General features: G+C 43.5%; 1 protein-coding gene across 1 annotated transcript; it reads right to left on the minus strand.

Annotated features, from left to right (window-relative positions):
* Positions 1-6,618: 6,618 nt before the first annotated feature.
* Positions 6,619-10,140, minus strand: gpr185b (G protein-coupled receptor 185 b). The gene is made up of 2 exons (XM_070548949.1): positions 9,756-10,140; positions 6,619-8,707 (listed from the first exon to the last, which is right to left on the minus strand). Exon 2 carries the CDS (start codon positions 8,703-8,705, stop codon positions 7,647-7,649), a length of 1,059 nt encoding a protein of 352 aa, XP_070405050.1. The 5' UTR covers positions 8,706-8,707; positions 9,756-10,140; the 3' UTR covers positions 6,619-7,646.
* Between the last annotated feature and the right edge of the window lie 6,480 nt (positions 10,141-16,620).

Consider the following 16,620-nt stretch of genomic DNA (forward strand, 5'->3'; position numbering starts at 1 on the left):
ACCCTTTTACCTAAAGCTGCTGAGCTTCTTCACTGCAGATTTACTGAACCTCAGACAAACACGTATGTACACAAACCAAAAGAATAAGACACTAAAAAGTCAAAAGTATGGCACTTTTTTCAGCAAATCCAACACACAGCATTTTCTAAAAAAGGAACTGAACATTTGTAAATAGAAGAACAAAGAACAGGAAGAAATGCCCCAAACGCACTCACGTCCAGCAGCGACACGTCCTGTAACCCATGCCCTGATGATGAACATTACAAAAATATACATTTCTGTACAACCTTGCATGAAAAAACAAAACAGAACAGAACACACACTTGTACCATATTTCTTTAGAAAGAAAAACAACAGACTAACCCAAAAGTCCCGTATAGCATCCAAGAAAACAGAAACTGTGTTTACACTGAAGCTCATTGATTTATGGTTCCTTACAATTGGCAATGACACACACACACACACACACACACACACACACACACACACACACACACACACACACACACACACACACACACACACACACACACACACACACACACAGTGAGTGGTCAGTCCACTCCCGCCCCAGCTATGGTTGACTGAGTGTCGTATTCACAGATGGGTGTTTGTAGCTGGACGTGCTAGATGGGCCCCTGTAGCTGACAGGTGTTGGGCTGAACGTGTCTGCGGCTCACTAAACAGCTCCCTTGTGGTTTCACTGTTTGGTTTATGATTTCCACCAGAGTTGGATAAAATGTCAGTTTTGGCAAGAGGTATTTTTCTCCAGTGAAATGAAAGAAACTGTATCTGAAACCCACTCTGCCAGACACACACTGAGTTTCTTATTAGTGTGACAAGTATTCAAATGTAGAATTGAGTTTAAAGATACAACCTCATAAACCATGTTACCTTTTGCCTCAAAAACTTTTTTAACCACAGGAAAATTACATTTCATTTGCCTTTTACACCATATAGAAATATTATTTTTATCTTTGGAGAAATACAAAGAAACAGGACTTGTATCAAGCTATTTTATCATCCGTTTTTGCTTTAGGAGTCAACAATTTTATCTTTCTTTGCTTTGTTTTTGCAACATCAATACAAATTCAAATATGTTGTTAATGAAATATTATCCATCACCTGCGGTCTAAAAGCAAAAGGCAGGTGATTCCTGTTTACCTTTGTCTGACTTTTAGCACATAGCACAGGATGTATGTCTACAACTGATTCACTTCTGGAGTTAACCTGATTCAGCAAACTGACCTTCATTTTAAAATAAAGTTGTCTAGTTTAAAAGATGTTTCCACTATAAGAACTTCCAGGTCATTTTACCGGACCTTCACGGTTTGTTTTTAATTCACAACGATTGGTTGTAAATCAGCGGTAGGTCACCAAACAGCTGGCATTAGTGAAATTAAAGTTGCTGGTGAAGCAGAATGAAAGGAAAAGAGAGTGCTTTTAAATCACCATTACTAAATTCTCAGCGCCTAAAAATGAATGTAAACCCTGTTAAAACGCTATAATTTACGCTGCTTTGTGGTCTCTTTCTGAGCACCGTGAAAACGTAGTTTTTTTTCTGGTCAATAGACTGTACTTGTTTCATAATGTTGGTGGCTGTGGGAAGTTTTCATCACTGATCAGTCACATCACTCACTGGCAAAACGGTTATGATATGTTAGCATCTTAACAAAGTCCTTAACGGGTCCGTTATGCATTGAGACACAACGACTGAGAGGAACAAGTCAGCGTATTTTCCTTTCCCCCTCCCAAAATGCCCCAGAACTCCTAAAGTGGAAACGCAGCTATTGAGCTAAAGTTCAAAGTCATCTTTGGCACTTGCGATGATTACACTAGATTTTTTCTGATTACGAGTCAGCCCTATCCAAGATGGCCGCCACAGCTGACTGACATTACGAAAAGCAAAGCGATCTTGCATTTATTGAGATCAAATTTTATGATGTTGAGGCATTTTATTTTATTTTACAGTTGCAAATGCAAACTTCTATAATAGTAATGCTGACATCATGGCTAGAGGGATTCAGGATAAAGAGCCCTAGTTCTCCAGTCTGAGTTCACGGGTTGATTGGACAAATCCTCTCTATGTCCTATAAGTAGAACTATTTCATGTGATTCATCATCACTATTAGACCTTTCCAAGCACCTTCTATATACCACGTGTGTTTCTATGGTAATAATGTCATTTAGCTCTTGATATGCTATCAAGAAAGCTTAGGTTTGTGGTTGGGCTAATAGTTTGAGGTAAATATTACATTATTGAGATTAATCAGTATATTGTGCAGGTCAGAACCCCCAGCTTCAAAGACTTTTGCTATTTGAAGAAGAAAGCTAAATGCTTTCTTGGTATATCAGGCTCAACTGTGAGCCAACGTGTTTGTGCTGGTGGCATTTCAGTTAATTAGATACACAGCAACATCAATAACAGATTCACATTTTACAAATTGCTGCATAACTGACTTTGATGGTGATGTGTATGTAACTTAATGTAGCATGCTAGCTGCCAACCTGATGACTCTAAATGGGCACAAGTCCGCTCTTTCTTCCTCAAAAAAGTAGCAAAGCTGCAAACTCTCTACCTTTTTTAATTTTGGATTCTGTAATACCATATTAGTTAAGAGTTAGCATTAGAATGTGGGTTGAGTAAGGCTAAAATCTCATGATGCTAGTTTTCAGTTCTCTAATCAGTTTGTTTGTCAAGCAGCGACATGAAATGACCGCTGCGGGAAAAAGTGTTGCTTTTAGTTAATGCTGGCTACAAAATACAGAACTAATGTCAGAAAATGGGTTGACCAGTCAGTTTCCATGTTAGCATAAGCATTAGCCTAGCATTGACCGGTCGTTTTAATGTTGGGAATTTTCTGACTCAGAAGAACAAGGGAAGAATCAGCCGCATTTATGAACCACTACAAAAGGTCTGAGTGAAATTTAAACCACTCTACACGTCCCATCTAGCATTCCCAAAGACAAGTGATTATTAGCCTCACGCGTCAGTATGCTAACTTTATGCATCAGTTTCTTATGTGAAAAAAAATTCAATTAACTCTCAGTGATTGATTACGTTCACCCTCAAGCTTTCCAAAACTACCAAACTACATCCATCTCATGCCTCCATCCTCTGAGTAATTGAATGAATTTCACCCAGTTATTTGATGCTAGTGATTTACCATTAGGCCGTCCCCATCAATGCAGCGCTCAAGCAAAAGAAAGAGGAAGAGAGGTGGTCACAGCTTTTCTTTGACTGGAGGTGCTAACACAAATAATAATTTTCATTTAAAATGATTTATGCCTGCCAATAAAAATTCACTCTCAACTTTTACTGGAGCTTCATAGGGTTTTGGAAAACCCTTATCCTTTTTTATTCTTTTGGTAAAATTTGCATTTTTGCTCAGAAAATATTTATTTGAGTAGTTGGACGACACCTTCCAAGCCGATCACTTTTCTTTCTCTCCGCTGCTTGATTGTGGCATTTAGTAGACAGCAAACTGCAGTTGAACCTTATTGCAAAGGAGATTTTGTTCCAAAAAGGCCAAAAAACAAATTAACCAAACTAATAAAAAATACAAAAGATTTTATAAGCAATCTTTGACACAAACCTGTGCAGCTGTATTGTTTAGCAAACAATGGCTGCAAAAGCAACTGATTGTATCTTTACCTGCCAAGAATCATACAAAAACTCTGAAAGTTTAATTTACACACAATAGAAAACAAAAATCTGACTAAATGCTCCTCCAGTGCGACGTTTTTAGTTCTTTGTATGGTATTGTGGCTTATTTGGTAGAACACACTGAATGTAAAGAACTCCCTGTTGAAGCAAAGACAGCTCTTATTTTTTAGGTCGAGTCCTCTTTTACTTTGAAGCTACAGCCCATAGAAATTTTCCCAAAGCCAGCACACCTCCCACACACACACATGCACGCACACACACACACACGTATATTAGCAGCATGCCAATAGCTAAGTCATTGCGCTCTCTGTGATTGTGCAGAGGAACTCGAGAGAAAGAGAACTACCTCCGTAGATCATTTAAATGCAGATAAAGGTCAGACAGGATCGCCTCTTTAACTCACTTCTTCCTCCAAACACCAAACCCTCTCCCCAGCGCTGACATGTTAAATACACTAATTGGATTTAACTTACATAATGCCTTTTCAGTGAGTTATACCCCTCCCTGATGAGGGCAGGGGTAGGGAGTCTGATGGTGACCCAAAGTTGGATTAAAGCATGCCTTGCTTGGCGTTTCTATTTCACGCCACGTCACCTCACCTCTCCTGGTTCTCATTAACCCGCCGAGCCCTCCGAGAGGCTCCGGGGCAAAGCTGCACCGCTTCTCACTGACGGGCCGGGCGGGTAGGGAAATAAAAGTGAAAGCGATATAGCACAAACTAGAGGCAATAAGACCAGATTCCTATAGAGTTTGGGGGATTATTGGGTCCACACCTTCTTAAAGCTGCTTTCAGGAGTTTTCCCCTTACAGAAATTATGTATGATTTTTCAGAAATCTGTAAAAGCGATGGTCTCATCATGTACTGTGATAAAATGTAAGCAATACGTCTATTTTTTTATTTTTTGCTAAGCACGCCTCCTGCCTCGCAGAGGTCCGTGCAATAGGAAACTGAGTGCCGACCAGAACGAACCAATAGCGTTAGACTACCGCTTACATGCTTCCAATTTGAGGAATTCCTCGGCTGATGCAGAGTTGATGAACTTTTCACGGACAAGTAAGTAGGGATGGGTACCGAATTCGGTACTTTTTAAGGTACCGACCGAATTCCACAGTACCGACCGAGCACCGATTCACGTCATTTCAAACGGTGCCTCGTTTTGGTACCCGTCCATCATAACGAGAGCTTGCCAAGAAGCTGCGCATGCGCAAGAGCGTTTTGTCGTCGCTTGCTGTGAACCAGTTGTAAACAGAGCAGCATGGTAGAAAGAACGCAGGCTAAAGCTTGGGTCCACTTCACTAAATGTGATGGGTAACTGGATGATGAAACCAGCGACAACTATCTAAGTGAGACATCCTCATCTTAATCTGCTCCGGTAGGTAAATATAATTAGCTTGATATGTTAGCTTCCGTTTTGCTAATGGTGCGTTCGCTTTCTCCTCGGAACTCCGAAATTCCGACTAGAATAACATGAACGCGCTCTAAAGTTTGGCTTCACTTTACTAAATGTGACGGGTGAAGACGAAACCAGTGACGATCTAAGTGTGAGGCATCGTTTTAATCTGCTCCAGCAGCTAAATAAACTGATTAAGATATTGTTAGCTTGATATGTTAGCTTCCATTGCTACCATTGTTATCAGCTAATGGTGCGTTCGTTTTCTCCTCGGAAATTCTAACTTCCCAGTAGGAAAAATCAAATGAAAAAAGATGGCAAAAGGAATGAAGATACACAGTAAATTTAGTTCACAGTAAAGATGTTTGCTTCAGTTTAATTATCAGCTTATAAAACTACAAGGGCAATGTTAAAATACAAACAGTTGTATGTTATTTATCGTTATATTTATCAAATATTGTTATATATTGAGAAAAATATATATTTAATTTTAAAAGAGAATTAAAATAAAAAACACTCAAAAGTATCGAAAATTGGTACCGTTAAGTACCGGTATCGATTCGTAGGTACCGGTAATTAGTACCGGATCGATTCAAATGTCAAAGGTACCCATCCCTACAAGTAAGTCTCTAAAATATAAAAATATGAGAGCATAACATGACATGAGAATAATACTCGTAAAACAACGTGCTTTTGCTCTGTTTGTAGGCTACAGAAGCACGTTTATAAACAGAAACGTGAAGTTGCGATCTTAAACAAACAAAGCAATAGATTTTTTGTGTGAAATGCTTTTCAGCTAATAGATGGTGCCATCGGTTAAGAGAAATACTCCGGAAAGAAGCTTTAAGGGCTTTTAGCTTTAACTCTAAAAATGATATTCATTGGGACCAAATGTGAAAGCAGCATATGCTTAGCTTAAAGCTAGTCGATCACCACAATACTCATTTAGCATTAGCTATGGTACAATTACAAAAACAGTTGTCATAACAAGAGTAAATCTAACCAGCAACACTGGGAGTTGTGAGGCTCTGAGACTTTATTTTGTGGGGCAACATTGAAATGAACCACTGATTAAGAGTGACTCAGACTTGAGAGTACCTATCAAAACCAGGCCCCGGACGGTTATTTTAATCAGCGATCTATACTAAAACGAATGTATTTTCAGGCTGGGTTGTAGCCAGATAGGCTAATGTATCCTCCAGTGAGCAAAGGAGCTGGAATGCTGTCTCTATATATAGAGGTACTTCTCTTAAACGGGGCTATGCAGACGCACACAAACACAGGAATCTCTTATATTGTCTATAAAATCCTCACTGATTTCTCCCTGCTTGTGCCAAGAGCTGTGTTTTAGTCTTGGGGTGGTTGTGGTGGGAAGGGGTGGGGGCGCAATCCACGGTTTCTGACATTTAACACAGAAAACAGGAACTTCCACTCAAACTGGAATTGTCCTCTAAACCCCATCACACTCTCACCCACCACCACATCAACAAGATGGTTTATAGAACATCATAGCCTACTTTCCACCAGACCCCCCCCCCCAACCCCCCCCCCCCCCACACACACACACACACACACACACACAACCGTGAGCATTCCCAGGGTGGCGGCGCTCTGCAGTGAAGCTGTCCTTGGTGCTGAATCCAGCTCTCTGATTCGCAGTCACGGCTCAGCAGCGGTCCGAGAAACCCATTTTCCTCCAACATGGAGCAGATTCAATCCCACCAAGGGCATCACACGCCATTCTAAAGATGGAAAGCCCTCTCTAAAAACTGCTCACTGTTTATGCATTTGGAGGCTGGTTTTGTGCGTTTGAATCAATGTTTGTTATGCTAAGCAACTGAGTGGCAGTTGTGCTTTTGGCATTGAGGAAATTCATAATGGGCTCGGTTGTAAAAAGACCAGAGTGTCTACAGACGTTCACCTACTTAATTGGCATCAGATAAAGGGAACATGGCTGTCATACGCTTGTTTTTTTCTTTTATAGCAGAAGACTAAAATATAGCTCAGTGAGATTGCTTAAGGTCATTCATTATGTATATTTAGCTCATTGTATTTGTACCCAAGCATCACTTCAAAGACATCAATGAAGACACATACAGTATTTTAAGACTGTTTCACACCATCTGATTGCATAACCACCCAGAGCACCCTCTGGAGATTTTGTACACGTTTTCTCTTAAATCTCACCTTAATTGTGTGCTACTCTTGAGAGTGCTACTCTCATTTAAGGAGGGGGGCGCTTTAAAAGTTAATTCAACCCCCCCCCCCCCCCCCCCCGCCAATCCTACAACAACCATGACGATACCTTAAATCGTGCTTTTGCAGTTGGTTTTGTGTCGACTCCGTCCTAGTTTTCTCCAAGGTATGAGGAGGATGTGTTCATTGGGGCTCTCTGTCTCTCCGTGCAGCAATGAGCTAACTTCTGTCATCCGTTAGTGCCCCTCCGACTGTGGCCAGCTCCATCTTTCAGCCTTGGTTTGAGGAGAAGAACAATACCCTTCTACCATTCTAACAATCTTGAACTTCGTCCTGCTTCCTTCTCTCTGCAAACCCGAATCTAGCGTCATGCCAGTCACCGGCGGTCCTTGCTACACATCACTGGAGGCTCTGGGTCTTAAGGACAGGTTGGATGGGACGCACCCACAACAAGCCATCCACAGGGACTTCTGGATGTCGGGGTTTCGGAAAGCATAGATGACAGGGTTGATCACAGAGCAGCAAGTGGCTGGGAGGACCGTGGCGTAGGTGTATATCACAGGGTAGCTAGAGTCCGCCACGATGGAGTACATGGCAAACGGCAGCCAACACGCCCCGAAGGCACACAAGATGGCCGACAGCGTGGAGACCCCTTTGGTGGTGGACATGGCCACAAACTGGTGCTGCACTGCTATCTGTTGGGCGTGGCGGAATGCAATTTTGCAGATTTGTAGGTAGAGTTGCATCATCAGGGCAAAGACTAGCAGGAAGGTGACGGCGAGCGCCACGGCATTGTTTTTGGTGACGGGGCGGCAGATACTGCACGTGGACTCATCTTTTAGGCAGTTCCATCCGAGCGCCGGCAGCAAGCCCAGCGTGAGGCACGACACCCAGATGAAAACCACCATCATGTAGGTGAAGGTGACTGACCGTTCAGTGTGGTAGGTCAGGGCGTTGTACAGCGACAGGTAGCGGTCAACTGTGATGGCTAGGATGTTGAAAACAGATGCTGAGAAGGCTGAGATGAGCAGTCCAACTGAAAACAGTGTCACAAACTCCACGGAGTTGTCGATCAAATAGGTGAAGACAAAGTTCAAGATGAGGCCCAAGCCAGCCAGGAGGTCCGCCACTGCCAGCGATCCGATCAATATGAACATCGGAGCCCGGAGCGTCGGCGTGTAGAACAGCACGGCGATAACCAAAGCATTCTCACAGGAGATTAGCGTCCCGGTTACACAAAGTGCAATGTCCCACGGGCTGACTTCCTGGATGGCAACGGCTGTGGTAGCCGGCTGGAGGTCAGGAGTCAAAGTTCGCACCACTGGTTCAGAGGAAGAGTTGGAAGGATCCTCACTCCAGGAGGTGGACGAGTCGAAGGAATCAAGGGGGAAGGAGGAACTGTTACCGCTGCCGCCATTCATGGCTACAGCGGCGGCCAGGGAGAGAATCATAGCTGGAGAAAGAGGAGAGAAAAGGAAATGAGGGAGGAAAGCAGGTGGAAATGTGTAAGGTTCAGAGTTGGAATGAGGAGAGTGAAATCAATACCAACGATGATGGAGGAACAAAAACAGAACCAGGGGAACTGTAGATGACATGAAAATGAAGCAAGGAAGGTGTGAGAAACAAAAAAAAAGAACCAAAGATGGGACAAATCGGTGAAAGGATAATAATAAAACATGATAACACACACACACACACACACACACACACACACACACACACACACACACACAAACGGAGGGACAGTGGCATTCCTTCCATTTTGGATTCCAGGCAGCCCAACTCAACAAACTTGTAGCCGGTGAAGCTGAAACCTCCACCCATCCCTACCTTAGTGATCCGGCAGAAGATTCTCCTCACAGTTAAAACCATCATCACCAAATTCTATTTTTGGAGCCTCTCTAAAAATGGTGCATGACGTCCTGGGGTACGGTGCAGTTATAGCTGCCAGACGAGTGTGTGTACACGTGAGCGTGTGTGTGAACTATCTCCATACAAAAGCAACCTAATCTGGACTCCACATGTCCCTGCTGCTGATGTTGCTTCTGCTGCTGCAAGGAGATGGAGAAAAAAATTGGCAGGCAGCTAATTTTAGCTCAGCCAGCAGCCAAAATGATGCAGGAGCTTCATTCATAAAAAAAACACCCCACACACACCCTTCTCTCACCACCGCCCCCTCATTTTTCACCACCATCTCTCTTTCTTTCATGATCATTGCACGCACGTGCACGCGCTCACACCATCAATTGGGGTGGGGGGCTGACGGCCACGGAAGGTTCACCAAGCACCTGAGGAGGTGGTAGTGGGCTCAGGTCCCTCCTGCCTGGTCCAGTTTGGGGGGGTTGTGCTTAATAGCTGCTCAGCTAGACGAGAGCAGCTTTACTCCGCTGCAGCAGTGCAGTCCCCCCCGAACCCAGCAGCGCAGGAAGGAGGGGTGCTACGGAGAAAGTAGACCACGCCACAGACACGCACACACAGATAAAAGCAGAGAAAATCCTTACCAGCTCCGGGTCTTCTTCTCCCCCCTTGAAGAAGCCGGTGTCCTCCTCTCGCGGAGAGTGGAATGTTATATTTTCTTCCTCTTTCGGGGTCCCCCCCCTCTCTTTCTCCCCCAGTCAGAGGCGCGCGCTCTATTCCTCGGTTGGCATGGTTATTAGCCTTCTGTCGGCAGCTCCGTCCTCGCGCTGCACATCCTCAGCCCCTCATTGGCCGCGCGTGTCATTCTGCTCGTCTGACGTCAGAAGTCTCCGCTCCTACAGTCACCGTGTGCTCGCTCGGTGAGTGAATCACGGCTTCACACACACTCACCTTCACCAAAACAACTTTGTTTTTGCATCATCTTGCTGCTGTTCTCCGGAACATGGCTCACGCAAATCGGGCGGATTTCCATGAAACTTTGAGAACAGAGTCACGGAATAAACGTGAATCACTTTTGATCATTAATTCATGGTAAATGGCCTGTATTTGATGTAGAGCCTTCTAGAGTCCTGGAACCCCCCAAGGCGCTTTACAACACAATCAGTAATTCACCCATTCACACACCCATTCACACACTGGTGGGGATGAGCTACAATGTAGCCACAGCTGCCCTGGGGCGCACTGACAGAGGCGAGGCTGCCGAGCACAGGCGCCACCGGTCCCTCCGACCACCACCAGCAGGCAACGTGGATTAAGTGTCTTGCCCAAGGACACAACGACAGCGACAGACTGAGCAGGGCTCGAACCTGCAACCTTCCGATGACAGGGCGAGCACTTAACTCCTGTGCCACCGTCGCCCCTGATTCATTCATGATGATTTGTTATCTAAAAATTATTGTTACCTTGTAAAAATGAACAATCCAAATATCCAAAACTGTATTTTTCCCCATTCATAACACACTGCAGACATCACTGGTTTTTGGAGAAAGCAAGGTAAATGGTTCCAACCCTCTTTCTTCAGGCTCCACTTACTGGGCCTTTCCACCGACCTGTAGCATCGCTAACACACCCAAGGGCGGGCCGGGGGACTGACCGCCCCCCCCCCAGGGGAACCCCACTCTTAAAAAATCATATTAATGTTCACTCAAACATCAAATAGGAAAGTACTAATTACTAATGTTGCTTGAGAGAGTAATCTTAGAGAAATGGAACGTAGAAATAGGCGTGTCAAATAAGTGCGTGGGAGGTTTGCACTCAGACATAACACATATGTCTTTAAATGTTATGGTATGCGGGGGGGGGGGGGGGGGGGGTCTTTAAGCAGATATTATAACCTCTTATAAAAGGTTCCTGCATGCTGTGGTTGTCAATATTCCTATTTACAGTTTAACCTCCTCAGTGTATTCCATCCATATTACACACACACTCACACATAGCTCCTTTGTGTGTGTGTGTGTGTGTGTGTTCGTTCGACACCACACTGTCTGACCAGACCAGTTTTAAGGCGGGATAATCATTATGCAACCTCTGAGCTGCATCAACTGGAGGGGCTGCACGTGCACACACGCGCATACACACACAGCTTTTCTCACGGTGAGGTCCCATATGTGTCACCATGTGGAAAGGCTGCGTTGAGCCAACAAAGCTCCTCTGACGCCGTCATGTTTCAGCAGAGGGATGCTGTGCATTGTATATCCTAAATACAAACCAGGAATCAGCTAAATACAAAAGGAGAGCGAGTGGGCAGGAGGTGTGTGTTTGGTGTCGTCAGCTGGTATTGGTTTTGATTATTGTCTACTCACAGGACATTTACTGGGTACAGCATGGAGGAAGTAAAAACACATAGCACACACACACACACACACACACACACACACACACACACACACACACACACACACACACACACACACACACACACACACACACACACATTCTGTCCAGAACACAAACCTGCAGCCAGAGTCAACAGAACACTGACAGGGAACACATTGAATGCATCATGAAAAATAACGATCTACGCTGGAGTTTATTATGACATCACCATGATACAGAAGTGATGGCTTATGTGGGCAACAAAAGGTCTCTTACCCATTTCAACACAAACATATTCGTCTATCACAGTGTTCCTGCTGGATGGGCTCAAGTAGCTGAGTGACTGATAGACCAACGTAGCGTGGCTTTGTCTGCTGTGGCATAGGAGCGAAGTCAAAGCTCTCAATGTGCAGGTCTTTTAACACTCCAACCCTCACCTATGGTCAGGAGGGACTTGGATTATGACTCGAAGGGTGAGATCTCCGATACAAGTGGCTAAAAATGGCCTTCTTTCATTTTGTGAATGGCCTCAGCTTTAGGGGTTCAGATATCTGATTAGAGTTCCTCCTCTGGAGGTTTTCTGGGCTCATCCCACCGAGAGCAGACCCTAGAACCGACCCCAGAACTCACCAGAGAGATTTCAGATGCTCTCTGACCTGGGATTGGGAATTCCCGAGGAGGATCGTCTCTAGGGAGAGGGATGTCTGGGTTTTCCTTCTGGCTCTGGTTCTATTGTGATCTGACTTCAGATAAACATGGATAAGAGGAATATACCCAAACCCAGTGATAACCGACATGATAGATGTAAAACTCACAGATCCGTTTCAATTCACTGCTGAGGGCATCAATAAACACTCTGTAAGAAAAACACATTGCACAGCCCACTCAGTATCTTTATTAAACACGTTGCCATTATGCTTGGCCATGAATATAATCCACCTTTCAAACGTTGATCTGAAACAGCTGGATGTAAACTGTCTGGATTATCAGGTCTCATCTGGAGTTACCGGACTCGGGTGGATAAGGAACTCTCTAGGGCTTACTTTAAAAAGCTCAATGTATGGTTTATTTAAAAAACATTTGTAAGCAGTAAAGGCTTAACCCTCCGATTGCTGGACAGATAGATTTATCTGGCATTCATTCAAAGTCTGTATATTCCCAGTACATCCTGGAACGCCGCGTGTGCTCCAACATTCTTCATTGTTTTCCTCTCGTATAACAAGTATGTTAGCTGTAGCTCGGGCTCGCTTTTTTTCCTGCAGTTAGCATTACCTCCACCAGCGTTTATATATTTCCATCGTTCAGCCTCTTTCCGTAGATTTCTCTTGTCCGATGGCACCATCTAGTGGCTGAAATCTTTAGAAAAAATGTTATGCTTACTTTTTTTTGTGAAGCGCTTTGTGATTTTTATCTTGAGAGGCACTATATAAATTATTGTTTTTTTTCCTTTTCTTTCTTTCTAAGCGTATCACACAAACAATTTCTCCTTCAGGTTTTTTGAGATCGCGACTTCACATTTCTTGATTTTTTATGTCCTTCTGTAGCCGACAAACAGAGCTAAAACACGTTGTTTTACAAGTATTATTCTCATGTCATGTTGTGTTTTCATATATTTATATTTTAGACACTTGTCTCTGAAAAGTTCATCAGTTCTGCATCAGCCGAGGTACTTCTTAAATTTGAAGCATGTAAGTGGTACCAACGCTATTGATTAGTTCTGGTGGGTGCTCTGTGGGGAAAGGGGGCGTGCTTAGCAAAAGAAAAAAAGACGTATTGCTTACATTAGTTTTTATTTTATTTATTTATTAACTTATATTTTGAGAGGATAAACCACTTGAGATGAACCATCTCGTTTACAAGAGGGTCCTCTATACACATCAACACAAACAGTAAACGAAGATAGCAAACAGTATTTCAATGCCACACATTAAAACCACAATAATCATAAGAAGATTTATAATAATAAAAATAAAAAGATAAACATAAAAGAAAGATAAAAGTAAAAAAGTAAAATTAAAACAATTACAGATGGGTAATACATATTCATACAAACAGATTTTAAACTGACGAATTGTAGTGATGATTCTTAGGAAAACAGTCAGATTGTTCCAGTCTCTTGGTGTAAGGCCTGACTCGAGCTGAGCTGGACCGGAGCGAGAGTTCGGATTGTTGCGTGTATTTTCACCCAAGCGTGGAGTGACTGAAGCCGGGCAGATTGACACGTGTTTGCTCTAGGAGTCAAACCGTACAAAGCTAGTGAGCACTGCGGCTCCAAAAGGAAACAAGCTGACTTACTGTGAGTCGGCAGGGTGAGTGGCTTGGGCTGATCTGGTCAGAACAGGCTTGAGTAATCCGATAGGATCTGGTAGGAACTCGGAGCGTCTGGTTAGGAACGATGACTGAGTGGTTTGGTGTTGAGCTGCACTTCCTCATCTAGACGTGGCGGGTGACGTGAGCCAGAAGGCTGGTGCCGGGAATGCTGGGTAGTGGAGTTTGACTGGGCTGAGTGAGTGTGGGTTCCTCCGGGGGAGGATGTTGAGGGTTGAGAAGGAGGCAGCGTGACACTTGGTGCTTTGACAGAAAAGGCCAATTTGATTCCAGTTCAATTCAAGTTTATTTATATAGCGCCAAATCACGACAAGTCGTCTCAAGGCACTTCACATAGTAAACATTCCAATACAGGTCAGTTCATTAAGCCAATCAGAAAAAAGTTTCCTATATAAGGAACCCAGCTGATTGCATCAAGTCGCTGACTAGTGTCAGTGACTTTACAGCGATCCTCATACTAAGCAAGCATGCAGCGACAGTGGAGAGGAAAACTCCCTTTTAACAGGAAGAAACCTCCAGAGAATCCTGGCTCAGTATAAGCAGCCATCCTCCACGACTCATTGGGGATCTCACACACACACACACACACACACACACACACACACACACACACACACACACACACACACACACACACACACACACACACACACACACACACACACACCAAGTAGTGTTTCTATGGTTACATTGTGATTTCTTAGTAAACATTCTATTTAGTGAGAGATAAACTTTATTGTATTTATCCTAGTGAATCTATAATTAAACGGGTAAACTAGTAGAAGCACATTCAATGTCAAAGAAAGTAAAATGTTATTATCAGGAGAATGAGAATGTTTAAGTGGTTAGCAGCCGTGTTCAAGCCGATGGCACCCACCATGAGGGCACCACTGCTCAGCAGAGCATCAGTGTAGCTTCCTCTGGGGAGAAAACACTTAGAGAAAAAATGAAGAAAAAAAAAGCATTCCTGACTCCGATTTAGTGAACTGGATGACAAATGAAACATGATGTCTTCTGCAAATGTAATGAGATCTAAATGGAACTATTAAAGCTTCTTTCCGGAGTATTTCTCTTCTCCGATGGCACCATCTAGTGGCTGATAAGCGTATCACACAAAAACGCTGTTCCTCTGTTTTTTAAGATGGCGACTTCACGTTTCTGTTTATAAATGTGCTTCTGTAGCCGACAGAGCTAAAACATGTTGTTTTACAAGTTTTATTCTCATGTCATGTTGTGTTTTCATATATGTCATGAACAGAACTCAGAAGACCCGTAATGACGCCAAACACAGTAAAGTTCCTTAAAAGTCTTAATTTGGATGCAGAGTTACCAGAGGATGGCAAGGCTGGAGACAGAGTCGGAGAGGAGGGGAGGGTAAAAACCAGATCAGACAAGCAGGTACAGGGAACAGGCAGGAGACGAGGTGGAGGACAGGTGAGGGTCATGATGGCAGGCAGAGTAAGGCAAGGGTCAGGCGAATAACGAGGTCCAGAGGCAGAGATCAGGCAGGGTGCGTGGCTGGAAGATTTACTTGCACAAAGCTTTCAATAATCTGGCAGGGAACTGGTGGCTGACTGGTGAATGTATAGCAGGGGAAGCAGGTGTGAGTGATGAGCTGAGGAGTCAGGAGCAGGTGAAGTGGATGAAGCTGATTGTGGTTGCCAGGGAAACGGGGCTTGTCAGGAGCTTGGTGAAGGGACCAGGTGAGCTGAATGAAGGTTAAATGAGGAGGCAGAGGAGGGTGAAGGATGGGAGTCATGACAATATATTCATATTTTAGAGACTTTCTTGTCCGTGAAAAGTTCATCAACTCTGCATCAACTGAGGTATTCCTTAAATTTGAAGCGTCTAAGCGGCAGTCTAACGCTATTGGTCGGCGCTCAGTTTCCCATTGCACGGAGCTCTGCCGGGCAGAGGGTGTGCTTAACAAAAAAAAAATAGATGTATTGCTTATATTATATCACAGTACATGATAAGATGATCACTTTTACAGATTTCTGACAAATCATACATAATTTCTGAAAGAGGAAAACTCTGGAAAGCAGCTTTAAGGTAGTTAAGTATGAAGGAAAATTCAAATAAACATACTTAAAAATAAACAACAACCAGTGAAACTTCTGCCTAGCTTCAGGTGTACGCCAGGACAGATGATCATATATGATGAGAAAATCACTTTTATGAATTTCTGAAAAATCATATATAATTTTTGAAAAGGGAAAGGGGAAAACTCCGGAAAGATACTTTAAGGGGGCTGGGACATGAAAATTTAAGGTGGTATGTTATGGCTTATGGTGACACTAGGGTTGTCACGGTGTGAAAATGTAACCTCACGGTTATTGTGACCAATATTATCACGGTTTTCGGTATTATTGCGGTATTTTTGATGGTGTTTTTGTATGCAAATTAAAAGTGAATTTCTGGTCATTTTGATGAAAAACACAACAGCTTCTAAGAGCCACCTAACAGGCTCAGAAACAAAACAAGCAAATATAAAAAGTAACTACAGCGAAAGCACAGTTATGCCTAAAAACAATGTAATAACAGTAAAGACAGAAGGCTTACATACAGAGGGTGTGACTGATTTACAGCTGTGCGGATCAACAAACTCAATCACTTGCAGTGTTTGTGGAGGCTGCACAGATTCTGATGCGTTCTGCACTGGGAGTAAATGAGGCTTCACTGTCTGTGACAGATGTCATTCACAGGTGTGTTCTGAAACACGTGCATGGGTTCTCAGGTTCCTTATGTCAGCTGCAGGTTCTTGCTTCTGTGTTGCATGAGTTTTAATCATGGAACGAGATTTTA

Source organism: Nothobranchius furzeri, chromosome 2 (genome assembly GCF_043380555.1).
Source record: "Nothobranchius furzeri strain GRZ-AD chromosome 2, NfurGRZ-RIMD1, whole genome shotgun sequence".
NCBI classification, from domain to species: Eukaryota; Metazoa; Chordata; class Actinopteri; order Cyprinodontiformes; family Nothobranchiidae; genus Nothobranchius; species Nothobranchius furzeri.

Coding starts and splice junctions, on each gene's coding strand:
- gpr185b (XM_070548949.1), bottom strand. CDS start 8,705: ATGATTCTCTCCCTGGCCGCCGCTGTAGCCATGAATGGCGGCAGCGGT.